The sequence below is a fragment of the Miscanthus floridulus genome, chromosome 5 (assembly GCF_019320115.1).
Source record: "Miscanthus floridulus cultivar M001 chromosome 5, ASM1932011v1, whole genome shotgun sequence".
In the NCBI taxonomy this organism is placed as follows: Eukaryota; Viridiplantae; Streptophyta; class Magnoliopsida; order Poales; family Poaceae; genus Miscanthus; species Miscanthus floridulus.
In genome coordinates this window covers 49,439,520-49,467,166 of record NC_089584.1, presented here as the reverse complement: position 1 = coordinate 49,467,166, position 27,647 = coordinate 49,439,520, and the positions used below count along the sequence as shown (strand labels likewise).

At 47.3% G+C, this 27,647-nt stretch overlaps 2 protein-coding genes and 1 pseudogene across 3 annotated transcripts; 2 read left to right on the top strand and 1 right to left on the bottom strand.

The window, feature by feature from the left end:
* Window positions 1-346: 346 nt before the first annotated feature.
* Window positions 347-20,621, top strand: LOC136449946 (kinesin-like protein KIN-13A; annotated as a pseudogene).
* LOC136449949 (uncharacterized) lies at window positions 8,540-14,533 on the top strand. The gene is made up of 2 exons (XM_066450176.1): window positions 8,540-12,961; window positions 13,045-14,533. The coding sequence occupies exon 1, from the start codon at window positions 10,408-10,410 to the stop codon at window positions 11,464-11,466; it is 1,059 nt and encodes a 352-aa protein (XP_066306273.1). The 5' UTR covers window positions 8,540-10,407; the 3' UTR covers window positions 11,467-12,961; window positions 13,045-14,533.
* A 423-nt stretch (window positions 20,622-21,044) lies between the features above and the next one.
* Window positions 21,045-25,685, bottom strand: LOC136449948 (ubiquitin-like-specific protease ESD4). Of its 2 annotated transcripts, XR_010758193.1 has the most exons (10): window positions 24,827-25,685; window positions 24,004-24,080; window positions 23,827-23,920; window positions 23,628-23,726; window positions 23,173-23,259; window positions 22,970-23,089; window positions 22,686-22,789; window positions 22,432-22,504; window positions 22,034-22,350; window positions 21,045-21,173 (listed from the first exon to the last, which is right to left on the bottom strand). XR_010758193.1 is itself a non-coding variant. In XM_066450175.1 (9 exons), exons 1-9 carry the CDS (start codon window positions 25,610-25,612, stop codon window positions 22,288-22,290), a joined length of 1,503 nt encoding a protein of 500 aa, XP_066306272.1. In that variant the 5' UTR covers window positions 25,613-25,685; the 3' UTR covers window positions 21,235-22,287. The 2 variants fall into 2 exon arrangements, 1 of the variants encoding a protein (XP_066306272.1); XM_066450175.1 differs by lacking the exon at window positions 21,045-21,173 and having other exon boundaries at window positions 21,235-22,350.
* Window positions 25,686-27,647: the final 1,962 nt, after the last annotated feature.

Sequence of the window (27,647 nt, the reverse complement as noted above, 5' to 3'; positions counted from 1 at the left end):
ACAATCGCATTTCAAAAATTATAGCCGCAGCCGCCCCCACGCGGCACACGGCACACGCTCCTTCAGTGTTTTGCTGAAAACATTTGAATCTGCTTCTCACTGGTTTTTTTAATCCCTCCCGGAGTGTTCTCTAACTTTTTTTTTTCTCCATATAACGTCTTGTTTAGATACATGTGTATCCACCTCAATCCATATGAGTGTAATAGAATATAATTTAGTTTAATTCCACTCTAATCCACCTCAATAACCCACGTGGATTAAAATAAATATATAAGCATCAAACGAGGAAAAAAATAATAATATCCGCCTCTCCCTCTCTCCTCTGCGTGGTGTATTTTCAAACTTGTGTGAGCAGCATCAAGGCCACCAACAGGCAACAGCAGCAGAACGAACATCTCGCCTTCTCTGAAAGCCATTTCAGAACCACCTTCAAACTCCACCCCCCTCCGCTTCCACAAACCAATCCCTAGTTCCTCTCGCCCTCGCATCAACCCCCAATTCGATCCACTTCGTCCCCGATCCACCTCGAGTCCCATCCAATTCGGCGCTAGCCTGGTCGGCATTGCCTGCCGGCCTCGTCGCTCAGATCTGAGTGCCGTCTCGGGCGCCAGATCCCGCCGCCTCCGCTCCTAGCATTTCGCCAGGACCAGGATTCGCGCGGCGCCGGCGCCGGCGCCAGACGCCAAGTTGGCGCCTCAGAAGCGGTCCCAGCGCGGCGGCGGCGGAGGTGGCGCCTCCGCCGCCGCTGCGGCTTCGTCATCCGCCGCGGGGGACTCCGGGGACGCCGTCATGGCGCGCTGGCTGCAGTCCGCAGGCCTGCAGCACCTCGCGGCGTCCTCAGCCGCGGGCGGGGCCGGGGCCGGGGCCGGTGACATCCGCGGCGGCGGCCTCAGCGGCGGTGGCGGCGGCGGCCTTCTCCCGAGTCTTCTCATGCAGGTCTGTCGAAGATTCCGTCCTTTGCCTATTACGCGTTGGACTGGTCCTTTCTGGTTTCTGCGCCGGCTGTAGCCATATATCTTTTGTACGTCTGTATAATGGAATCCATGGAGACGTACCTGTAACCGTGTATCTTTTGGATTCTTCTTGCATTTGTCCCGTTGTAGAAATGGCCGGAATCCACTGAGTTTTGCCACCCTGCCTGAATATAGCTTATACATTTAAACACCACATATTCTTTGTTTGCATTTTATATCTTTATATTATTATGAAAGTGTTTTTACTTTTTAGTGATAGAACTAGTATATTTTTCATCAAGCCAATCGTCATAGCTCGGACATTTAAACATGTTGATAGTCCAAAGTTTGGAAAGTTTGGCAACAATGATTCTAGAATGTCAGTAGAAACGAATGGCAGGATTAGCATCCTCTTATGTCTTGGATCTTTACTGGTAGCTCACACAGCTTGATTGCTTGAGTTTGTAACTTAACAAGGGGTTTACTGCAGAACCTTGTGCTAAACAAGTAACTAGAAAGTGAGCTTACACCTTTCACATTGCATGGTAAGTTTAGTAGTGATCAAATATTGCTGAAGGCATGGATGTGGCTTTGTTATTATTGTTATTTTTGGGGGTGGGGGTAGTTAATGCATCTGTGCTGTATTTCAGACATGTTTCCTTACAGTATTAAACTGGTACCTGTAACTTGTGGGAGGAAAGAATGTATCCTTGATTCTGATTGTAGGCCACATTTTCTTATAAAATAAGATGTGATCTGCATAGTTTGCTCTATATCAAATTCATACATGAAACACGACTCCAAATCTTTGTCATTGTTTGACAATCAGGGGGTAAATGTAACTTAACGGTTTCGCCGCCTAATATTTAGCAAAATCGGATCTATTTGAATTAGCGAACAATTTCTGTGTCCGCTATTTCTAGTAGCTGCAATGATAATGGGAAAGACACTGTTCTTTTTCTTGAAAATATCACGGAACATATTCCATGTAAGACATGATCACATGACTATGGTTGTATTGTATGATTGATTCTATGCCACCTGGAAACATGATACTACTTATTTGATGGTTTTGAATTTTTGCGTCCTCCAAGATGCAAGTTTTACCACTAATTTTTATGTCATACTATACTACTACCTTTTATGAAAGTATTTTTAAATAAAATGTGCAGTAATATAATTTCTGCAGTCAAGCTTGATAACCATATTAATTGTCAAACTTTGGAATTTTGGTAGCATGTTAAAATGACAATTCAGAAAGAAAATTGGAGGGAATGTTTGAATGTTGCCTGTACTTTCAGTGTCATTGGTTCTATGCACTGTTTTCTTAAACTTATTTGGATATGGCATTTTTTTTTCTCTTGTTTGGAAATAACTTGTCTATTCTGCCCTTCGCCTTTTATCTTCTCCTTTTGTGTTATTCCACTTTTCACTCACCGTCTTAGTTCCATGGCTTCTCCTACTGCATTGACACAGCGAGCATGCCTTAGTTTGTCCAGGATTTTTTTTCAGTTTGTCAGAATTAGCGCGCCTTAGGACTTACTCATTCTCATTGACAGTGATCTGACATCTGCACTTCGTGTTAGATCTATGTGCAAGGTTCCTATGTAGTTGAAGTATATGTAGTATAACAATGCGTAGTATTGTTTTTTTTGTAGGGATATGGGCCACAATCAATCGAGGAAAAACAGAAGCTTTATACATTATTGAGGAGCCTAAATTTTAATAGCGAATTAGCATCTGCATCTATATCCGAGCCCTATACTCCAACAGGACAGAGCTTTGCTGGTGATGCTCCTGTAGATGGATTTTATTCACCTGAACTTAGAGGTGAATTTGGGGCTGGCCTTTTGGATCTTCATGCAATGGATGACAGCGAGCTCCTTTCTGAGGTATTTCTCTAGATTGTACCTGCAAGATGATCTTGTGTTCCAAAAAATGCATGTCTACACTTTGTTTCCCCCCCTTCTTCCTGTTCCTTCTAGAAACTGGCGAGATGATTCAGTTGATTAAGATGTTATTAAAAAATTATCTCCCTATCTGTTTCATAAGTTGCAATATCATTTTCATGCATCTAATCTAATTACCTTATTCTTTTGTCAGAATGCTGCATCAGAACCATTTGAGCCTTCGCCTTTTATGCCAAAAGAAATGGATGACGACGACGACGACATAATAACAGAAAACCAGCAAGGTCTAGTAGACAACTGGAGTAGTGCCTTCACCAATGAAAAAGAGAACACTGTGGTTGGTGCTAGAGAAAGTAATGTAGCAAAGATTAAAGTCGTGGTATGTTGATGCTGCCATCTTCTGGTCCACAACTGTCATACACTTAAATCAAAATCCACTCTCTCTTTACCTCTTATTTCATTGAAATTTTTTTTTTCTTTATCTCATCAACTTGCAGGTAAGGAAAAGACCTCTGAACAAAAAGGAGGTATCTCGAAAAGAGGAAGACATCTTAGATGTACACAATTCTCAATTTTTGACTGTCCATGAACCTAAACTAAAGGTACTGCCTGTTCACCGAGGTACTTAATTATTTATGTGTTTGGTAGTTCACAAAATAGTTATTTTTTTTTGTCAAATATCGAAAAGTTGAAGGGCGGGCCTGGTGCAAGCGGTAGAGTCTTACCGCCTGTGACCGGAAGGTCCCGGGTTCGAGTCGCGGTCTCCTCGCATTGCACAGGCGAGGGTAAGGCTTGCCACTAACACCCTTCCCCAGACCCTGCACAAAGCGGGAGCTCTCTGCACTGGGTACGCCCTTTAAATATCGAAAAGTTATCTTATTGGGCTTGTTGGAATAGTTTGATTAATTTTGGATGCTAGTGATGATATTTATTGATGGTGAACATTGGAAGAGAAAGATGCAATACTTGTTCTCCTTCAACGTGTTACATAATAACCTACCTATGTATGTAGGACAACCTGCATGTTTGACAATATTTATATTCGCCTTGCTTTGCTTAAGAAATAAAGCAACACTAAGTAACTATGATGCCAGCATGATTTAGGTATTTAGGCATTACAACTTGAATGAACAAGCATGCTTTGAAGTGCTGAAGTTGACTGTTCTGATCGAATGGAAAATGACAAGCAATTTCAGAAATTGAATGTTCTGATTGCCAAAGATCTCCATTTCATTCAGCATTTTGAGTTCTTCAAAGTGCGCGTCTGCCTGCAGTTAGCCTGTCCTTTTAGAGAAGTGGGTAGTATGTTGATTCTGAGCCTAGATGTACATTGTTATAATAATCTGCATGGTGTTGTCACTATCTATAACTGAAATTGAACGTAGTTTTTTTACCAGGGTTGCAAAATAACTTTCTACAAAGCAGGACTGACGGAGAGATAAACCATTCCTTATTTTACTATTTTATTATTAGTGTATTGCATGCTTGCTCTGTTAGTGAAAATCAATGTGTTTAGATGCATGAGTCAACATGCTTTAGGAACATAAGTTTCATTTCAAACATTTTTAATACTTGTTCATATCAAATATACTAATATATTGTTTTCACTGAAAGGTGGATTTGACAGCTTATGTGGAAAAGCATGATTTCTGCTTTGACACTGTCTTGGACGAGAATGTAACTAATGATGAGGTATTTTTTATTATAATTATATTCAGTAATTGATCTCTAAAAGCAATTACCTTAGCACTGCCCCCAGTGGATGTTGTAGAATGTCTCCTTTCTTGTATTCGTTTACATTTTTTGACATTATACTTGCTGTTTTGTTTAACAGGTGTACCGTGAGACTGTGGAGCCTATTATACCAATAATTTTCCAAAGGACAAAAGCGACATGCTTTGCATATGGCCAGACAGGTTATATAAGCTAAACACTAGAAGTCTAATTTCTTTTGGTGTAATTGTGACTTATGTCCTGGACTTTGCTAATGATTATTTGTTTTATCTCCTCGGTGAACTCTTTGGAAATAACCTTGTGCTTGCCATTCTGTTTACATTCTTCAAATTCTCTACTGCAATTTGTTTAATGGTAAACTTTGTGCTTGTCAAGCATTTTACTGTAGAGTTTTACCAGCATCGATTTGCATGACCCATTGAATATGATAAATCCAAGCATCTGAGATTTGACACTAAGTACAATTGTGGAAACATTGCCAGTTTAATAGTTTATCTATAAGTTTGATCCCTGTTTTTGGCAACCTTTTTTTTTTGGGGGGGGGGGGGGGGGGGAGGTGTTGAGGTGCTTAAAACTGATGGTACTTGAACTTCATGGCCCGGTTCGCTGGTCTGAAACTTGGTTGAAAACACTGTTCTGGCTGAATTGTTGGGAGAGAAAAACACTGTTCCGGCTGAAAAAACAAGCCGAACAAGCCGAATATGGGGTAAGCCGAACATGGCCCATGTTGCAATTATCAAATTATCTATTGTCTGAATGCCAAGGTATTTTGTTTATTTGTCTCAGCTGGATGTTACATTTATATGGTAGTCTTGGTGAATTATGATAAGGACCATTCCTGTATATAGTTTGTTACTCCTGAATTTCTTATTGTTTTCCTTGGTAGCTTGTCTTATGAATCTCCATGTGCAGGCAGTGGCAAGACCTATACAATGCAACCCCTACCTCTTAGAGCTGCACATGATATGGTTCGTCTTTTACATCAACCTATGTATCGAAATCAACATTTCAAGTTGTGGCTCAGCTACTTTGAAATTTATGGTGGCAAACTCTTCGATCTTCTCAGCGAAAGGAGGTTGGTTACTTGAATTCTTATGTTCTTTTTTTCTCTCGAAAAACACAGGAGAGCTGCGCATCATTATATTAAGAAGTAAAAATGGGAAAGAACTCATACAACACACCCCAGGCCAGCCAAAAAGGCAAGCCCTCACACTCACCAACTCACGCCAAACTCCACCAAACTATCTGATCCTTAGGATACAAGCGCGCCCATGTCACTTTCTGAATGGGGGGCAGTCAAGAGTGAATTCTTATGTTCATGTTTGACATAGTATAATCCATTGGTCGAATTTCTGTTTTTGGGTCATTGGTCAGATGTACACACTGGTTGCATGCAGATTATTATGTATAATTCAAGTACTCCCTCCGTTCCAAATTATAAGACGTTTTGACTTTCATTCATAGATACATTACTTTTACTAAGTATCTAGACATAGTGTATGACTAAGGGCCTATTTGGTTGGAGACCTGGAGGATTTGCCTGGCAAAAAGTGTTGCCTGAGAGTTGCCTGGAAGTTGATGATTTTTGTCTGGCCAGGCAAGTCTGAAGAAGGTCTGTTTGGTTGGAGACCTCTGCCTGAGAAAGGCTAATAAAAGATACAGTACATATTTAAAAGCTAATAAAAGGTATAATACCATATTTAAACTTACACGGTTATGGTTATAAATAATAATAAATAAATAAAAGCATCCATATTTTCTCAATTAATAATATATTTGAAATTACAATTACAAATAAAGTTAATAGATTTCGTAGCTATTTAAAAAATGTCATAAGGAAAGAACGTATGAGGAAGAAAGATAATTATAATTATACTACACACATTATGCTAATTTTAACGTGAACATGATCAACCGAGGGGAGAAAGACTAGAAAATATAAAATATACAAAAAGTTTTTACACATGGCTGTGAAAAAAGAAATAGAATATGCCTGAGAAGTTTAATAAAAAAGAAATATATTTTCTTCTATATAAAACTTTAGCATCATTTGAGTAATATATATTATTATAATACAAAAATAATATAAATAAAACCTTTAATAAAGTAATATAAAATATAAATACTTTTAATATTTTATTTTCCTAATAATTCATTCATATGATTAAGGAATAAACAGAATAAAATGTACTAAATGTATCTCGGTTGCACCTATCACAGATGAACAATAGGAAATAGAAATAAGAGTCTCACTCATTTCATCAAGGAACTATAGCGTACAGCAAAGGAATAATATAAATAAAGGAGAAAAAGACACTGACAAGACAGCACTACAGTAGCCCACCCAGGCAACATCGGCGCTGCACCCAGGCGGTTGTTTTCGGTCGCCTGGCTGAGGCAGCCCCTGCCTGGCCCAGTCAGCTATCCAGGGTCTCAACCAAATGGAGCACAGGCAGCACCCAGGCACCTCTTCACCCAGGCAAATTTGGTCCAGGCTTTGAACCAAACAAGCCCTAAGTGCATAGCAAAAGCTATGTATGTAGAAAAGCCAAAGCGTCTTACAATTTGAAATGGAGAGTATAATACAAGTGGTCACATTGATTCTTGTTCCTTTTTTCTTGTGCGCTCATCTTCATGTACTGCTTTCATGCTGCTGCAGTGCTGCCTATTCACTCCATCCAAAATATACGGATTTCTGGGTTTGTCCTAAGTCTAGACAAATTTATAGAAAAGAACGATAATATTTGTGGTACCAAATGAGCATCATTAGGATAATTCTGAAATATATTTCTTAATTTTCTTTAATGTAGTAGATGCTAATTTACTTCCCTATAAATTTTGTCAAACTTAGGACAAACTCAGAAACCCTTATATTTTGGGACTAAGGGAGTAGTATTTATCTGTGTCATATGATGAAATGGTGGGGTGGGGGTCTGGGTGATGAACGCCTTTTATAACAGTGGCTCCTGGTTCAGAGTTAGTTGAATCATGTTGTCTCCAGATGTGTGAAACACTTGATTCCCATCGTCAGATCTAGTGGAAATGTGTAATCAATGGGCTAAGCATTTAAGCCAAGTGATGACTTGTATTTATTTGTACTTTTGTTTGTAGACTTGCTGGTCAAGCTCTAGCCAGTTAAATTCAATTTTTGAATGATTTTCCTGGGAAATAAAATCTGAGTGCATGGTACATTATTATCCTTTTGGTTTCTTTGGTGGATTTTTATTTTTATATATTTAAATCAGGCTACATTTTTATTCTTTTTTTTTTGTAGGCAACTCTTAATGAGAGAAGATGGAAAGAAACAGGTCTGTATTGTGGGTTTACAGGAGTTTGAGGTTTCTGATGTCCAGATTGTCAAAGAATACATTGAGAAAGGAAATGCTGCAAGAAGCACAGGCACAACTGGAGCCAATGAAGAGTCATCACGATCTCATGCTATTTTGCAATTGGCTGTGAAAAAGCATATCCCAGTTACTGAAACCCGGAGACAGAGAGACCGAGATGCTATTGAAGCAAAGAATACAAAGCTTGTGGGGAAAATGTCATTTATTGATCTTGCTGGAAGTGAGCGTGGTGCTGATACAACAGATAATGACAAACAAACAAGGTATTGTTTTTTGGCAGTAGATTTGGTCTTCTGCTTATTGTGCTCGTGCTGTATGATATTCATATTTCCTTATGCTTATGCCTTGTGCCAGAATTGAGGGTGCAGAGATCAACAAGAGCCTTTTGGCTCTCAAGGAATGTATCCGGGCACTGGATAATGATCAAATACACATTCCTTTCAGAGGAAGCAAACTAACAGAGGTACTTCGGGACTCCTTTGTTGGAAACTCTCGAACAGTGATGATTTCTTGTGTTTCACCAAGTTCAGGTTCATGTGAACATACACTGAATACCTTAAGATACGCCGACAGGTAATATTTATTTTAATTTTAATATAGTGAATTTACATGTATGTTCGCATACTTCGAAGATATATCTATAGTTATGAGTTATCTAGTTAATTCTTACTCCGGATCCTACTCTAGTAAGTCTGCATACAATTCATTCTTCTCTGGGTCCATTAATGTCGGTGTTTTCGGACCACCGACGAGTAAATTTGTATTTGCGCGTCTGGCTCAGATGGTGTGCTCGGAGGACACAAGGGTTTATACTGGTTCGGGCGGAACGTCTCTACGTCCAGTTTGCTGCTGCTCGTGTTACCGACACTTGGTTTGTAGTAGGGGTTACAAACAGACGAGAGAGAGAAAGGATCCCAAGTCTCTGGTGAAAAGAGTGAACGGGTGCTGAGAGCTCGATTGCCGCTCAGCCGTGTGCTCGTGTCGTGCTCTTGTGTTTTTATCTCGTTGTTCGGCCCCGTTTCATGGGGCGCCTTGCTTCCTCTTTTATAGGCGAAGGGAAAGCGTGGCTTACAGCGGAGGAAAAAGAGAAGAACGAGAGAGAGAAGAAGGCTTCCAGGATTGCCGGGTCCTTCGCCTTCATACGGGTCCCGCCGATCCTGTAGACGTCAACAGGGACGGCTCCACATCGCGGCCCTATTCGTTCCTGGCACCATGCGTAGGCGTCATCTGCAGGTCATGGCGTTCCACTCCGTCTCGGCGGACGTCGTGGTGAACTGACGCACCTGTCAGCGTCTGTACGAGTTTTAGACAGAGCCCGCGGCCTTGGGGTAGCTCGAGACCTTTTAATACGTCTCGAGCCATCCGGGGGAGTCAGCGTGGGCGCTAACCTTCTTGCTTTGGGTATCCCTAATAACGATACCCGATAGTAGCCCACGAGCCTGCGGAGTAGAATACTCCTTTGGAGGCTTTTCCGGACGGGAGGACTCTGAGGGCTTTGGTCTTCTTTTTTAGCCCGCGGCGTGTCCTGGTAGGACAGCGATTCCCTTTTGTCGCGATCGGTCTTCTTGGGGCATGTAACTGTAGTGTTCGGGAGGTCGGAAAGGTTGTTCTTTGCGAGGCCAACTTCCCTTGAGCCCCCGCGCGTGGTAGGCGTCCGGTCGAGGGTCGGCTCGTCTTTGTGATCGTCATCCCTCAAGCGTTTTTTCGATAAAACGGAGGGGCTGAGCCGTGGACTGGGAACCGACCAAGACTCGAACGTGGGCCGGGATGCCCGCGGTGCTTGTGCACTCGGGTACTGGCCGCTAGTGGGTCCATCCTTTTGCACCTCTCACTCTAAGGGAGCCTCGGAGTGGCTGTGAACCCGTCGGAGGACCAGTCTTCGAACTCCTGGGCCTGAATGGGCCGTAGGAGCGTTTTCAGCTCTGTATCGCTCCTTCCCTGCGACGGTTCTTGGCCTATCGATCGGGCGAACCGTCATTCGGCATGTTCTTTGAGGGCGCGGCCAGAGATAGCGTGCGCACGATCTTCGGAGGTAGGTGACGTGACACGACGCAGCCGGCGCGTGAATCTAGGCGGACGGTTCGCCTTCTCGCCCCGCTCCGTCCTATAAATAGAGGCCTCCCCCTTCATGTTTCTGCACATCAAAACCACAGCCTTACCTTCTCCGTTTCTTCACCGCCGCCGTTCGGATCTGCCGTGCTTGCTAATCCGACGCCGGAGCCCTAGATCTGTGGCTTTCGCTTCTCCGCCGCCGCCTTTGCTTTTCCACAGCCGCCTCCATCCTCTATGGATTCGTGGTATCACTCCGATGTTACCCATGCGCGCATGGAGAGGCTCGTCAAGCGTGGTCTTCTCCGTGAGAGGACCAATGCGGCATAGTGGCTCGTGCCCGGCCGTGAGGATGCGTCGGCGCCGCCCGACGGCTACATCGTCTCCTTCGCACCCTTCCACGAGCGCAGACTCATGGCTCCTCGTCACCCGTTCTTCCGGGGTCTGCTGCACCACTATCAGATCGAGCTGCAGCACTTGAACCCCAACGGGATCCAGCACATCGCGGCCTTCATCGCGATGTGCGAGGGGTACCTGGGGATCGAGCCCCACTTCGAGCTGTGGAGATATTTCTTCTCTATTTCCTTGATCAAGGAGAGAGGGCGAGAGACCCCGGTGCCGATGGGATGCGTGGGCATTCACCTCCGAGGGCGGCGTGCGGCCGAGTACATGCCCTACCAGCTCTCTAGATCCAACAAGGGGTGGCACTCGCATTGGTTCTACCTGAAGGGTGACCCTGCTGCACCCTTGCCTGTCTTCTCTGGGCGTCTGATCGAAGAGGTTTCGCCGTCATGGCCGTGGGGGCCACCCGTCAAGGAGAAGAGGATGCGCGACCTCCTCGAGGCCATTGCGTTCCTGAAGACCCACGGCCTCCGCGGGGCCGACGTCATCGGGTGGTATCACGCGAGGAGGGTGGCGCCCCTGATGGCACGCGTCCTCTCGCTCTACGGGATGACGCCCGGTGCACAGCTCGTCGGGACGACGTTCGCCCAGGGGCTGCTCCGCGACAACAAGGTTTCGCAGCACATCAAGAAGGCCACGGGGAAGGCCGACGCCATGTTCCCGATCTCGGGGCATCCCGTGATGCGATCAGATGCGGGCTTCATCGAGCTGTCGGCGGGGTTAGTCTTCTGGGACTCCGTCGCGCCGCTGTTAGAGCACGCAACCGTGAGGGCGGTGAACCGTGCCGCGGATGAACAAAGGAAGAAGAAGGAAAAGGACGACGAGGAGAAGAAACGGCGGTTGAAGCAGCGAGCGAAGCTGCAGCGAGGGAAGCGGCGTCAAAGTTCGTCGAAAGAAGAGGAGGATGGCTGCACCATGTCGCCCATCCCGTGGGATGATCTGGCCGCCCGGGACGAGGACCCGTCTTCACCGCAGGCGGGGCCCTTTCTGCGGCATGCCACGGGTAGGTGGGGAAGGACGCGTCCCCAGAGCCGGCGGAATCAAACCGCCCCGCCCCGTCCGGACCTTTGATGGCGGCCTCGGAGCCGACGGAATCAGGCCGCCTTGCCTTGTCTGGGCCTTCGACGACGGCTCCGGAGCCGACAGAAACGGGTCGCTCCGCTCCGTCCGAGCCCTAGACGGCTCCTCCGGAGTCAGCGGGAGGCAGCTGTTCTGATTTGTACGAGCCCTCCGAGCCGAGGGGGGGCTCGAAGCGGCAACGTGCCGACGAGGAGCAGTCGGGGTCGGGCAAGCCGGCCCCAAAACGTCCTCGTATGATGGCTCAGTGTGAGTGAGTTTTTTCGTCTTGACGGATTTTTGTCGCGAATTGACCGCCATGTCCGTTGCAGCGTCGGAGGACATGGGACTCCTGTGGCTCGCTCCGTAAAAGATCCTCCTCTGGCAAACGCGCTAGGAGCCGGCTGGCGCCACGCCGGTGGCGAGCGTGTGGCGTTGGGGCGGCCGCGGCGTCAACCGGGGAGGTGCAGTCGATGGCTGCGTCCACGGGAGAGCAGGCGAAGGAGGGCGCGTCCGGGACGCTTGTGGCGGGTGCGGTGCGGCCAGTCGTGTCCTCGACGTCGCAGGCGGAGGCGGCACGGCTAGAGCCGTCGTTCGTGCAGGTGGTCGTGTCCGCGGCGGGGCGGACAGAAGGGGGCGCACCCGAGGCATCCTTCGCGGATGTGGCGACAGGGTAGGTCTCCGTGTCCGCGTCACCTGCCCCCTCTATCGCTAGAGGAGCCGCTCTAAAGGAGCTGCCGCTGCAATGGAGGTCGGTGCCGCTTGAGGTCGGCGCGGGGACGTCCCGGTCTCTGGTCCGGGTGGCTGCCCTCGATGAAGCAGCAGAGGAACGGGAATGGGGGATCTTCCACACGGAGGTTGGGGACGCGGTTCGCGCCCTGACCACCATGCTGAGCTCAATGCGCGACATTGTCGTCCCGGTTGGCCAGGTATGATATGATCGTGCTTCCGACCCTCATGTTCTCTTTTCGCGCCTCTGTCTTGTCTTCTTCGTAGATCCTTATGGCCCGTAGCCGGGAGAAGTCCCAATTTCTTGTTGAGGAGACGTGACAGAGTAAGGGGCTGGCCGCATAGGTCGCTGCCACCCGTCAGGAAGTGGTTGAGCTTGCCCTTGCCGCCCGGGAGGTGGCCGACCTCCGAGTCAGGGAGAAGGACGCTTGTGACGACGCTCGTGGAGCTGAGGAAAAGCTCGCGGCCTTGACCGAGAGGGCATGCATGGACGCCGTGGAGGCCGAGCGGCTACGGAAGGAGTGGGACGATTTGCTCCGGGCAGTAGAGGAGCTCCGCATGGGGATTGACCTGGCTCACCAGGAGTGCGCCGATGCTCAGCAGCTGATCGACCACCTCGAGGATGAGCTTCAGAGGGAGAGGGACCTGAAGGTTGTGGCCGAGGGCGTGTCCGCCGGGTTCGCCGCGGAGGTCGGTCAGCGTCAAGAAGAGGTCCGGCACTTGGAGGGCGAGGTGACCCGGCAGCGCGATGAGGTGCGCAAGCTTCGGGCGGATGTGGACGGTAAGTCTCCGGTTTCCCTTGTTGTCTTTGTCCCTGTAATCCGTGGTAAGTCTTTTGACACGGTCGGTATGTGACTTGGGCAGGTCTCGACGACAAGCTCGGGGCAGAGGCGGTGAAGAGCCGCAGCCTAGAGAAGGAGCTTAGCGAGGTGAAGGACACCCTCCAGAAGGAGAGCGATGAACATGACAACCTACGCGTCGTCGTCTAGCTGGTCTACAACGAGCTCGAGATGGCCCCGGAGCAGGAGACAAGCTCGCTCGCGGTTCGCGCCACGCGGATCACGGAATGGGCACGTGATATGGCAAGGGGCGCGCTTAGCTTTGGCGTTCACCTATCGTTCGCGATCGTCTGTTCTCATTACGAGAACATCGATCTGGCGACGATGAGCCAAGGCTTCGGGCTCGTCTATATTGACGGCGAGCTGGACGACATCGAGAAGGAGATGCCCCCCTTGGCACATGACCTTTTTGCCAAGATAGAAGATGAAATCATCTCCCCGAGGGGTTAGTTTAGTCAGATAGGTCAGGTGGCGTATTTGTAATAAGTGGACAAGTTCCAACCCTCCTATTTCGTTTAAACAAGTTCTTTTATTTCGGTTGAACAAATTTGTTCTTTCTCCCTTTTTATGTAAAAAGGGTTAATGCATTCCGATCCTTCCTGCTGTTTAAACAAGCTTCTTTTGTTTCGGTTGAACAAATTTATTCTCTCTTTTTATGTGTAAAAAGGGTTAATGCATTCCGACCCTTCCTGTTGTTTAAGACTGTAGAGCTTGAGGTATGGGCGAGAAACTCTGGTCACGCTGGTAAGCAAGAGTGCCGTAGCCTCTGGGGCGTAGGTTTCTTGCAGTCCGACCAGGTTTACTCGGCGTTCGTTTCCGCAAACCTTGCCTCTAGGTTTTTAACGTGAGAAAGGGTCGGGCACGACGACTGTTTTAGAAAGGGTATATATATACCCTTATCAGGCTCCGAGTGAGACCCGACCCCTTGCCGTTGCCGTGGTTGGGTTTCACTAAAGATCGACACGATAGCGAAACTGGTAGGAGAAAGCGTTTTTTGTTTCAGAAACGTAATTCTTAGTTTTTGTACGTACTACCTTCCTAGGATCCGAGCCATCGTTCTGCGACCACGTATTTGGTCTTCTTGGGAGTCTAACTTCTCTCGAGCCCCCGCGCGTTGCAGGGGTCCGGTCGAGGGGTCAGCTCGTCTTTGTGATCGTCATCCCTCAAACGTTTTTTTGATAAAACGGAGGGGCTGAGCCGTGCTACGTTTTTCCTCGATAGACGAAACATAGTGCTCGGTGAGCTGTTAACGGGCTAGTCCGAGTGGGGCCCCGGCTTCTCGTTCGTGGGGGTCCGGCATGGGTCAGCTAGTGACCGACTCCATATTCTTAGTGGCCAATCCATATAGTTCTCGAGTCCGTTCGACCGGTCCCAAGGGCTCGTTGCCTTTCTTCGAGGAAAAATCATGGACTGAAAATTGACTAAGACTCGAATGTGGGCCGGGATGCCTGTGGCGCTCATGCGTCCGGGTACTGGCCGCTAGTGGGCCCATCCCTTTCCACCCCTCACTTTAAGGGCGCTATGGAGCGGCTGTGAACCCGTCGGAGGGTCAGCCTTCGAACTCTTGGCTTGAATGGGCCGTAGGAGCGTTTTCAGCTCTATATCCCACCTTACCTGTGACGGTTCTTGCGCCGAGCTGGACGGCGTCCAGAAGGAGGTGGCCCCACTAGCACAGGACTTACCTGCGGAGATAGAGGATGAGATCATCCCCCAAGAAATTAGTTAGGCAGATAAGCTAGGCGGCAAACTTGTAATAAGTGGACAAGCTCTTAAATTTCGTTATGGCCTAACAGATTTTTAGCCCTTCTCCCCTATTTGTATAAAAAGGTTAATGCGTTCTGACTCTTTCCGTCGTTAAGAATGTAAAGCTCAGGGTGCGGGTAAACAAACTCTGATCACGCTGGTGAACAAAAATGTCGTAGCCGTTGGGGCGTAGGTTTCTTGTAGTCCGACTAGTTTTACTCAGCGTTCGTTTTCGCAACCCTTACTTCTAGATCTTAACGTGAGAGAGGGTCGGACACAGAGAATGTTTTTTGCGCTGTAGTCGCTGGGGCATAGGTTTTTTGCGGTCCGACCAGTTTTACTCAGCGTTTGTTTCCGCAACCGTCGCTTGTAGGTCTTATTAGCCCCCGAGTGAGGCCCGACCACCTGCCGTTGCTGGGGTCGGGTGTCACTAAAGATCGAGGAGTTGACAGCGAAACTGATAAGAGAAAGCGTGCGTAAATTAAGGGTAAAAGCGACGTAGCTGTTCGATGTTCCAGGCGTTGACGAAGACTTCGTCGTCGATGGTCCTGAGCCCCTTGCTGTTGCTGGGGTTGGGTGTCACTAAAAATCGAGGAGTCGATAGCGAAACCGATAAGAGAAAGTATGCGTAGATTTAAGGGTAAAAGCAACGTAGCTGTTTGATGTTCCAGGCGTTGACAAAGACTTCGCCGTCGATGGTCCTGAGCTTATAGGTGCCTGGTCAGAGCACCTCCACGACGACGTACGGTACCTCCCATGGTGGAGAGAGCTTGTGGCGGTTCTTGTTGCTCTGGACGAGGCGGAGTACTAGGTCTTCGACGTTGAAGGTCTGACCCCGTACTCGACGGCTGTGGTACCGGCGCAACGCTTGCTGATAATTGGCCGAGCGGAGGAGGGCAACGTTGCGCGCTTCATCTAGCGGTCGACGGTGGCCACGAGCGAGCCCTCGCGCCGCTGCTTCTTCTTGTTGGGACGGTTGGAGGTGCCTTCGCCGGTGTCCTTGTTCTGCTTTGCTTTGCCTTTGAGGCGGTCGAAAATCGCCCCGAATGCCTCCTCGCCCGAGGCGTGGCTGGTGGCAATGTCGAGGAGCTCCTTAGTGGTTCGCGGGCCTTTACGTCCCAACTTGTGAACCAGGGACTCGCAGGAGGTCCTAGACAGGAAAGCTCCTATGACGTCGGCGTCAGCGACGTTGGGCAGCTCGTTGCACTGCCGGGAGAAGCGCTGAATATACCCACGAAGAGTTTTCCCAGACTTCTGTCGGCAGCTTTTGAGATCCCATGGGTTCCATGACGAGCGTATGTGCCCTAGAAGTTCCCACGAAGATCTCTTTGAGGTCTGCCCAACTTTGGATTCGATTGGGCGAAAGGTGTTCCAACCACGCTCGCGCCGAATCGGCCAAGAACAATGGAAGGTTGTGGATAATGAAATTATCACTATCCGCTCCACCGGCTTGGCAAGCAAGCCGATAATTCTCGAGCCACAGTCTAGGGTTTGTTTCCCCGGAGTATTTCGGGATGTTGGTCGGCGGTCGATACCGCGGTGGGAAGACGGCGTCGAGTATGTGTCGGCCAAAGGCCTGAGGCCCCGGTAAGTCGGGGCTCGGGTTTCGGTCCTCGCCGCTGTCGTAACGTTCACCACGACGAGGGTGGTAGCCGCGGTTAGCCTCCTCGCATCGCTGCGGGCACGCTGACGGGCATCCAGGGTGTTGTGCGCGTCATGGTGGAGACTGAGACGCTCATGTGCTGGGACCGCGGTGCGCGGCCCGTCGCCTTGCTGCGTCTGGTGGACTGATAAGTCCCTGTTGGGTCGCTCTGAGGGCGTGCGCTGGCTGGCGTCGAGCTCGCGTCGTCGGGACAGCGAGCTCTCGACCTGCTGCACCACCGCACGCTCGTGTAATGTGCGAATCTCGCGATGGGCCCGACGATCCTCGGGTGTCGCGGGCTCCAGAAGCCCCCGGAGTAAGGCCGTGGCGGCAGCGACGTTCTGGCTTGCTCGGGTGAAGTGTGGGAGGGCTTCGTCGTCCTCGATGATCCTCCGGTTCACGTCGCGGGCCATGGCACGCGCACGCCCACCGTCTCCGTGGCGCTCGATCTCGCTCGAGCTCCGCGCGTTCCTGCTTGAGCTGGAGTCGTGCTTCTTTGAGCTTTTGGTGCCGCGCCCTCAGCTGCTCTACCCGCAGTCGAGACGGGGCCTCTGCATCCCCCTTGACCTCGTCGTCGAGGTCGTCTGTTGGGGTAGCCCCTCCCTTGTGGATGCTTTCGACGTATCCCTCGGGGATACCTGCCATGAAACATTCTTGCGAGGGGTGATGGCTCCCCCTGCTGGAGTCAGTTGGAGGGCGACTCCGATTCTCCCGCGAGGTCGTGGAAAGATTCCGCAACGTATTCGGTCATCCCCACGAACTCGTTGTTCGTAGGGTATGGGGGGCGTGCGCTGCGCCACAAGGTGGCCAACGGTCTCTGTGGCGTTGCGTAGACTGAACAGGAGCGCCGTCGGGGCGCTCCGGATGAGGCAATCCGGGGAGAGCGGCTCTCCTCCGGCAAGCTGCGTGATGACGTTGGCGAATGAAAAGGTGAGGCGGCGCAGGTCCTCCCAGGACGGTCGGGGTCCTAGGAAGGCGCCGAGCTAGTGCTCTAGCCTCCCGTAATCGAAGCCGAGGAGTTGGTTGCTGCCGGGGGTGGGGGCCTTTGGTGCTGCAGCTTGAGGAGCTTGAGAGGTTGGACGGCGGCAGGAACCTACGCCAACTCTCCCTCCGTCGTAACGATGAAGTCCAGGTTCCCGAAGCGCACGTGCGCGCCCGGGACCCAGCTGACGCCATGACTAGCCATCCAAAGCCTGATGTGGAAGTCGAGACGCGCAAGAAGCTGCTACCTGCCACGCCAACTGTCAGTGTTTTCGGACCACCTACGAGTAAATTTGTATTTACGCGTCTGGATCGGATGATGTGCTCAGAGGACATAAGGGTTTATACTAGTTAGGGTGGAACGTCCCTATGTCCAATTCGCTGCTGCTCGTGTTACCGACACTTGGTTTGTAGTAGGGGTTACAAACAGGCGAGAGAGGGAAATGATCCCAAGTCTCTGGTGGAAGGAGTGAACGGGTGCTGAGAGCTCGATTGCCGCTCAGCCGTGTGCTCGTGTCGTGCTCTTGTGTTTTTATCTCATGGTCCGACCCCCTTTCTCGGGGCGCCCTGCTTCCCCTTTTATAGGCGAAGGGAAAGCGCGGGTTACAATGGAGGAAAAGGAGAACGAGAGAGAGAAGGCTTCCACGATTGCCGGGTTCTTCTCTTTCATATGGGTTCCGCCGATCCTGTAGATGTCAACAGGGACGGCTCCACGTCGTGGCCCTGTTCGTCATTGGCGCCATGCGCAGGCGTCATCTGCCGGTTATGGCGTTCCACTCCGTCTCGGTGGACGTCGTGGTGAGCTGACACCCCTGTTAGCGTCCGTACGAGGATTAGACAGAACAGTACTGGCACACCTGACACTGTTCTTGATTTGAATCGCCAGATATGGCCCGTCATGGCCACGAGTTACATCGAGGCGTGCCAGCTTCTTTCCTGGTGTCAGAGTTTTGACCCAGACCCATACGCTTGGACCTGGAGTGGTTGACGGCAGTATTGGTCCCCGTCGGACGAGGCGGAACCCGCGTCCTTGGGGTCGGGCGAGACGGAGCTCGCACATGAGGGGTCGGGTGAGACGGAGCCCGCACCCGAGGGGTCGGGCGAGACGGATCCCGTGTCCTCGGGGTCGGGCGAGATAGAACCTGCACCCGAGGGGTCGGGCGTGACAGAGCCTGCGGCCTTAGGGTCGCTAGAGACCTTTTAATACGTCTCGAGCTATCCGGGGGAGTCAGCGTGGGCGCTAACCTCCTTGCTTTGGGTATCCCTAATAACGATACCCGACAATTAAGTTTGTCCCTTGGAGGAGAATTCGGAGATCTTGGGGACCCCTGTAAATTTTTTCAGTGGCTTGCGGTCAAAAATCGGTGCTGGACAGCAGATAGATTATCCAAACATGGTTTACCTCATCCTGCTGCTTGCTTATTGTGTGACCAACCTGAAGAAAACCATCCAGCATATTTTAGTTTCTTGTACTTTCACTCGGCAACTCTGGACCTTGGTCTTGCAAAAACTTGAACTTGCAGCAATTGCACCTGGTATTGAGTATGCCTCGTGCCTCTCCCTTGTTTTTTTCCCTTTTGTTTCTCCTATCTTAATGACATGACATGCAGATCTCCTGCGTCATTCGAGAAAAAAATCTTACTGATTTCACTGATTGATAAACAGGGTTAAAAGTCTTTCAAAAGGTGGCAACACAAAAAAGGAGCAGTTTGCTGCACAGTCTGTATCATCTGGCAAGGAATCTACCTACACACCATACCCTGTATCATGTGAAGCTGAAGAGACTATGGAGCAGACTCAAGAATTTAGGCCTGTTGATTCTTCTAGGAAAGGTGTTGACAGTTTCACTTCCAATTCTTCCGTGGAACCTGAGAGAAACTCCTATAGTATGATTCCAAGCTATCCACATAGAGGAAACGAAGAAACTAGTACTAGATCTGGTTTCAATGATAGGGAGAGAGGGGACTTGAAATCTAACCAGGCTGGTTTTAATAGTAAAACACAGTCACTTCAGGAATCAATAAATTCACAAGAAGAGGTGAAAGTGACAAAAGTCTCACCGCCCCGGAGAAAAGCTAACAGGGATGAGAAATCAGAAAGGCAGGTCAACTACATGAAAAAAGAAAGTGGACCTGAAATTAGTCGGAATGTTGTTAAGCAGCAACAGCAACATAAGCAGCAGCAGCTGCAAAGACCATCATCAACCTCAGCATCACAGGTTTCATCCAAGCAATCTGAAAAGGAAGATATGGAAATAAATGCAATACTTGAGGTGAAGTCTTTTTTAATCAGCATGAGATATTGTTTGATCCTGAGTAGAGATGTGATATGAAGTCTTTTATTTTTTGGGTGCACCTTAGGAAGAGGCGCTGATAGCAGCTCACAGAAAGGAAATTGAAAGTACAATGGAGATAGTACGGGAAGTAAGTTCCAGTTAGTTGTATTTGAATTTCATCACAGATGTCTGTTTGGTAATAAATGGTTGTCTTACTCTATATTGCTCATCTCTTAGTAAAAACGTTGTCAGTTCCATATCCTTGTCATTATCTTAGCATTACAGTATGCTGCTAAACATGACATGCATTTTTTTTCAGGAGATGAACCTATTAGCAGAGGTCGATCAGCCAGGTAGTCTTATTGACAACTACGTGGCGCAGCTAAGCTTTCTGTTGTCACGGAAGGCTTCTGGTTTGGTAAGCCTCCAGGCACGCTTGGCACGGTTTCAGCAGCGCCTAAAGGAACAGGAGATTCTTAGCCGTCAAAAAACACAGAGGTAGTTTAATAAACCAAAAAAATTGAAACCTTTTGGTTTGTCATTGATTGCGAGAAGCCCCGGATATTGGAATATTGTATCATGGCCCTCCAACATCGCCTTAAAAGAAGGAAAGGGCGGACAGGATCTCACGGTGATTAGGATGGGAGATGGAAATGTGGGCTGATGCAGTGCAGGCATTAATGATTTTTAGGTTTTATGAATCAAGTTTGCCAAATTTTCTTTTCCAGAAAAAGGTGCTTGGGTGTATTTTCTATTGGTGGCATAGGTTTGTCAACGTTTGCCATTTTCGTTTGTAGGGTATAGTTGTAACCGTTGTTTGAATGTCGGTAGTGAAGTGCTGCGGTGAGGAAATAACCGTACCTTGCCTTGCCGTTATAGTGTTGTATTCTTTGTTGATATTTATTTCGCATCAACAAAAGAAAGGCAGCATTTGACAAAGATCTACAGGGTTTGATTTGTACCTTGGGTTGCCCTGTTTATTGCAACTGTAAGTCTGAGATATGCATTTTTTTCATACCTTTATTTTTGCTACCTTTTCTCTGATGTGACCATTCTCAATTTATAAAGTAATCAAGGATAGCATTAATTTGCAAGCATGTTTTGGATCCTAAAGATAACATGCATATCAAGAAAATTAGAAAAACTCAGTCGACTACTTGACTGCTTTACGAATCCTAAGAGCCCCATCCATGTAGGAGGCCCCTATATTTCTGCTGAGGTCGCTTCTCCCTCCCGCTTGAGCACAGATCCACTGCTGAGATCGTTTCTCCCTTCTGCTCGAGCACGGATACGCCAGAGGACCTCCACTGCTCTCCCTAGCTCACCGGCGTGGCGTTGCTTGACCGCACCCTGAGCGACGCCTGCGACTGAGGTCCTGTGCTGCCTGTGCCCTGTTCGCGGTGGCTGATCCAACAACCGCCTCCCTTCGACAAGGTCCCTCTTCTCCAGGCCTCCTCCCCGGCAAGGTCACCCCAGCCGGCTCCCTCCCCAACTGGCTCCCTCTGCCGATAGTCTTTGGGTTGCGTCAGATCAACGAAGGGGGAGAAGAAAATAAAAGGAGTGAGTCTCATTGACAGGCGGCTCCAATGTCAGTGGCTATGGGAGCCTTTGTTTGAGGACTTCTGCTAGAATACATTACAAAACTCTGATCCCAAAAAATAAATAAATAGGGAGAGCCCTCAAATCACAAGTAGAACCTATTTAAAGACTCATGCTAGTGTTGCTCTAAGGCTCTATGCTTCGGATGGCTTCGGCTCTAGCTCCTCTGCAAATAGCGAGGAGCTATTTTTTCTTTTCATCTCAATAAACTAGGAGCTAGTGAGGCCACTATTTTTAGAACTTGTTCAGTAGAGCTCTAAAAACAGCTTCCAATTTTTTTTTTTTTTTATCGAGAAGTGATTCTTTGCTAATTCCTCTAAAGTACACTAGGGGGTCTAGTAGCTAAAAAAAAGTAGCTTCTGATATACTCCATGCATAGAATCACTATATGCATAAAACGTTTATCTTTGGGAATCATAGATAATCAATTTCAGTAAGAACCACTTTTATCATAGAGAATCAACTTCTAAGCAGAAAAAAAACTCTGCCCAACATGCCCTTCACTTCTCACTGGCTCTGGCTCCTCGGTGCACTGTACAAGGAGCTAGAGCTGTGCCAAAGAAGGCCTAAAATTACAGGTAGCGGATGAGCCATTCCAGATGCACTCATAACAGGCTCAGGGAAGTAGCACTATTGAAAGAATAAATAAAAACATAATAAAACAAAAAGGATTTGAGGCATTACACAAAACTCTACACCCAGGCCGGTCATACAGCCTAACCCGGTGATTGCTCACACTGGTATATATATAGTTTCAAGTTAACCCATACGTACCTATCTCTGAGGCTCACTCCACGCATTTATGTCCCGCAAAGGCTCACTGACAAAACTTAAAGGTGCCGCTGTGCTCATGCACAATTCCCTTCAACCTATTGCTTGACCATCGCATGGTGCCATTGTGCAACCGGAGAACTTTCAAAATCCTTGCACTCAGTGCTATACCTTTAAGCTGCTGCACCCATTTGTTAAGTACATATTCCAACCAATATCTGAACCTAGCCAAAATGACCTATGATGTCCTCCAAGGTTTATTCAGCCCTCAAACTCAGTATTTCCTTTGCTGTCCTCCTGCGGAAGTAATGCATTTGCTTCTACAAAATGCATCCAATTTTGTTTCAACTTTTGCACATACATCATATCCATTATGGGAAAAATGATAAACAATGTATTACCTGTCCGAAAATGAGGTCCATATCTCTGCTGTAGAAGTCAATGTATTTCAGCATGAACATGCCGCAGTCCCATCTAGGGTGAAACAGGACTCAGTACGTTAGGCAAACTTAAGAACAAGTAGGAATAGGGCTGTAAGAAACTAAATGTTCTCAGGTTGGCAATTGCATGCAAACTTTTTTTAAAGGAATTCATTAACTGCACAAGCAGAAACAAAAGTACAACTATGCTTGCAAGGAACAAAGACGAGAAGTACCCATTCTCCTGCAAAGGAAGGTTTTTGACACCTTCCTGCTTCCATGAGAGCGCATCCATCTGTTGGCCACTTTTGTCTTTGACCTCATCCACAATATACGTGGCCTGGTAAGCATTTGAAAAAAAAAAACATATATAACCAAATAACTGGCCCGGTTGAGATTTTCTTAAAAAAAAAGAATATATAGAAAACGAAAAATGAGTGAAATTCAATATGGCTTTTCCGCTTGTACATGGGGAGAGCAGAATGAAGCAACACTGATAGAACCTAGAGATAACACTAACCAAGTTCCTCAAGACCTTCATGTCCATGCCACCAAGTGAGTCCAGATACTGAAACTTTTTGTCCCTTATGTTGATGACTGCTAAACACCAATGGACTTCCTTGTGTATGGGAACAAATATCTGGATCATAAGTTTCGGTCAAATGCATACTAAGTTAGACCTTAGTAAGATCTAAACCTGAAGAGAATCCAAAAGTGTTTTACCTTGTCACAGTCAATTAGACTGTACCCTAACTTCCTTTTTGTTGTCCATCTTCTAACAGCTTTATAATCATACCCACTGGAAATCAGCTGATAGACAGTAACAAGAGATGAATTATGAGTTATAATTAACACAACATTGTGATCAAATACAACGCATGTCACTATTGCAACAAAATATGGTAATGAATGCAACAAGACAGATGACAATAATAATAGAAAAAAATGAGAATGGCATTAAATGGCAGCTCGTATGCATGCACATGTATGAATCAGCTGAGCTGTTTGGGTTGATATCATATAAATACTAGGAAACAATGCATCAGGTAGTAACTGCATGCATATCTTTCAAACTGATATGATGCGCATTTGATGAGAATGCTAGTTGTTTAGAAGCAAGGAAAAATAAACAAAAAAGAATTTTCCCGCCAAAAGGTAAAACAAGTCCCAACACAAACCTTCTTGTAGAAAAAGGTGTTGAAGAAATGACATTTTAAGAACTTGCGAGGTTCTCTTAGTTCCCTCTCTTTAAGAAGATCAAGATACAAATTGATAACCTGAAAGTAGTAGGAAAAGAAAAGAATAGCAAGAATTTTATACTGATTTTTGAATGCTTAACTCTGCAAAGAGTTACAGAAGCAACAAAATGAAAAATACCTCATCATTTAGCCACTCCTGGTTATTCAAGCACTGCAGGATCTCCCTCGTTATTACAATATTTGAAGGTTCATGTACTGCTAACCTCTCACGGCTGGAAAAGGACCCTTTTAGATACCACTAGCTATGTAAGCATCTGTGCGACTATCACATGACAAAAGAAGATAAGAAGCAAACCTGTTCTTGCCATGAAGAGCCCGACGAACCATTTCTTCATCCTCATCAGTAAGAGGAACAAAAGGTTCAGGCACCTCCTGAAAGGAACATGTTAATACTCGATAACCTTAATGAAAAGAGTGTGTTCAATTCTAAAAACATAGCCTGGTTTGGTGTACCATTAAGTGCAATTCAGTCTCCAGGAACAACATGAATTTCTTTTAATCCATCTATTTTTCAAGGGAATTGCAAAAATCATAGGCTTATATCCCAATAGACTTCGGGGTATGGGGAAGGGTGTCAGTGGCAAGCCTTACCCTCGCCCGTGCAATGCGAGAAGACCGCGACTCGAACCCGGGACCTTCCGGTCACAGGCGGTAAGACTCTACCGCTTGCACCAGGCCCACCCTTCTGAATTCCTCATAACATAACGACCAGAAAATCCTTTAGTAGGTCCCTTTAATCTTTCAGTAACTCGCGAGTAACAAGTGCAAACATTTTTTACAAACAATTATACGAGGCTATGGAAGTACTATCATATATTTAAGATAAATTGTCTCTCAGGGGGACAAAACAACCATGATTGAAGAACTAGTTCTGGAGACAATCACATTCTCAGAAATTCACAAGCATTAACTGCCTATGGTTGCTGCTCCATTATGATCTGAAATGCTAGGTCCTCAAGAGTAGGAAGCACATGCGTTCTGGCTGTTCAGTTCAACATTCAGAACATTTTGTTTTTCCATTCAAGCTCAGTTCAATTCAGTCAATCACCTTGTTCCACACAGTCCTCCCATCATAAAACAATATGAAAGATAAAAAGAAGAATCCAGGAAAGCCATACCTCCTTCTTCTTTGGCGTAATTCGCGGGAGGGCCTCGGCAAGCCGCTCAAGGCCAAGACGGCCCTCCTCGGCGAACCGCACCTCAAACTCGAGCGTCTTGAGCTTGGCATCCCGCTTCCATCGCGACGCCTCGTACAGCTCCTTGTATAGTGGCACCCTTCTCACTACCACGCTCCCCCTCACCTCCTCCTCGTCCTGCTGCTTCGTCTCCTCTTCATCCTCCTCGATGGCGACTACCTCGAGGGGCACCGCCTCCGCCTCCGCCTCTGCCTGCCTCGTAGCATCGGTTGTGGCGGCGGGAGTGGGCGGCGCCGGGTGTGAGACGCTGTTGACGAGCTCAATGAACTGCTGGAGTCCGAGAGAACGAGGCGGGGGTGATGACGGGGAGAACCACGAGTGGCCGGCGGCGTGGGTCCGTGCGGCCCCCCCAAGCCGGAAGACGCGGAGGTTCCGCTGGGGGGCGTGGATCGGGCGCTGGAATGGCGGCGGCGGAGGGAGTCGGCGCCTGTGCGGAAGCGGGGTGGAAGCGGTGGTGATACAAGAGGAGGAAGGGCCCGGCGTGGAGGAGGTGGATGCCGCGGCGGCGGAGTGGATGATTTGGGGAGAGGGACGGATAGGCGGGACGGCGGAGGTGGAGGGATCGAGTTCAGGGAATGGGGCGAGCTTGGCCCGCTTGGAGGGAGGGGTAAGGGACGGCGGGGGGAAGGAGGGGTAGGGGAGGCGGTGGTCGGCCGAGAGGCAGTGGTCCGCCGAGAGGCGCTTCCGGCTGTCGGTGAGGGCGCCCATCGCCGGCGGCAGTGGAAACCCTAGCGGCGGTGGAGAGCGCCGAGCTAGGGAGGGCGAGCGGGCGGTCTTTCGAGGAAAGAGGAAAGAATGTGATTTATTTTATTTTATTTTCCTCCTCGCCTTTTTTTTATTTTTATTTTTGCCTTTTTGGTTCATTTCTTTGCGACAGTGTGTGTATGAGTGTGTCAGTTTAGGGCGGGAAGGAGAACGTTCTGATTAGGATGAACGAACGGTCAGATTGGAGCGAGAGGTAATGCTGTCTCCAACAGCCCATTGCGGAATCAAAAATAAAATGGATCTCCAACATAATACTAATAGCCAGTATTAGTCCTAAAATTTTAAGGGCTCTCTGGTGATCTCGTCGCAACGGCCCCTCTTAATTATGTATAAAATCTTATAATATATATATATGCTAATTTCACTTGCAAAACGAAAGCAAATTCAATAACATATTTTTAATATAACATGTCTGATAATTATCGAGGAATAATATAGATTAAGCAATATATTTATAGATGTATGATAATTATCGAGGAACAATGTAGATTAAAAAAACAATATATTTGTTTTCTTTTCTCACCCATGACAAATGTTTCTTAGGTAACATTCTAAAATTCTAACACCTAAATTAGAAGAAAAATATGACTATATAGATACAAAGTACTAGAAGTCTAGAATACTATACAAATAATTAATTTAGATTAAAAATAAAAAGAAAAAAATACCTTGGGCCTGAACAACTGATCAATCAAGATGTCGTCGTCGTAGTGCCCTACCTGGTCGTCGTGCGCCGTGTCCGTGTCTCCGGTAGTCAAGCTCTTCGTGGCGGCATGACTCGCCAGCTCCGCGTGTGTAAGGCGTACGTCGCGAACTCACGATCAGAGTGTGCTGTGTGCAGCGTGACTCCTCGTCTTCTCTCTACCCGAGGGCCGTGGGGAAAGGAAACTAGAAAAGAAATACCAATGTTGTCTTTTTTAGGCTGCCTGGGCAGTTTTATGTCTCTCTTCTCATTAGTTTGCTAATACCTAATAGACTTAGGACCTAGGGGTTTGTGGACTTGGGCCTCTCCTTTGCTTGGGCCTTCGGCCATCGCACCTCGTGCCCTATCCCTAGGGTCGGTACTGCTTATAGCCTCTAACATAGTATCTATATAGAAGACCCATTTTAGGTGACAGGAGAGGCATAACTCAAATCTGAGTATCATCTCTCTTTGAGATTCATTTGCAGAAAGGGTTGTCTTTTGAATCTTGTTGTTGGAGAAAACTAATAGGTATTGAACCATTTGCCTATAGCGCTACCCAAAGAATGAATAGGTCTTGTGATGGATGTGGATCCGTTCTTGGCTGGGAGGATTTCTACGAAGAGCTGCCCAACTGGCGCCCGGGGTCTGGGGCATGTTTGTTAAAATTTAGACTACACATCTGTTTGTCAAAAAAATCGTTCCAAACATAAAGATTAAACGTACTATCTCGGTCCCAAATAAATACATATATTAATTTATGAGGAGTCAAATCTTTTAAAATTTGACCAAATATTACATAAAAAAGTATCAGTGATTATGACAAATAATAAGAATCATTAGATTGACATGAAATATATTTTCATAATAAGATTCTTTGGAGATATAAATGTTGACTATTTTTTATATGGTTAGTCAAATTTGAAAAAGTTTTACTCCTCAACAAGTGCGGGACAGACGGAGGGAGTACCAAAAGAAAACTAAATATTGAGTTTCTGGTTAACGGTGGAATCCTTATCCTCACATGGATTGTGATATAGGCCTTCTTTAAATTCAGAGGCTAAAGTTTAGGGCTATCACATAGGGGTGTCATATGGGATTGTTCGGATAGTAATAATAAAACAAATTACATAGTCCTCAGTAATTCGCGAGATAAATTTATTAAGCCTAATTAATCTATCACTAGCACATGTGTTACTGTATCACCACATTGTCAAATCATGAACTAATTAGGCTTAAAAATTCATCTCGTAAATTAGTCATAATCTGTGTAATTTGTTATTTTTTTAGTCTATA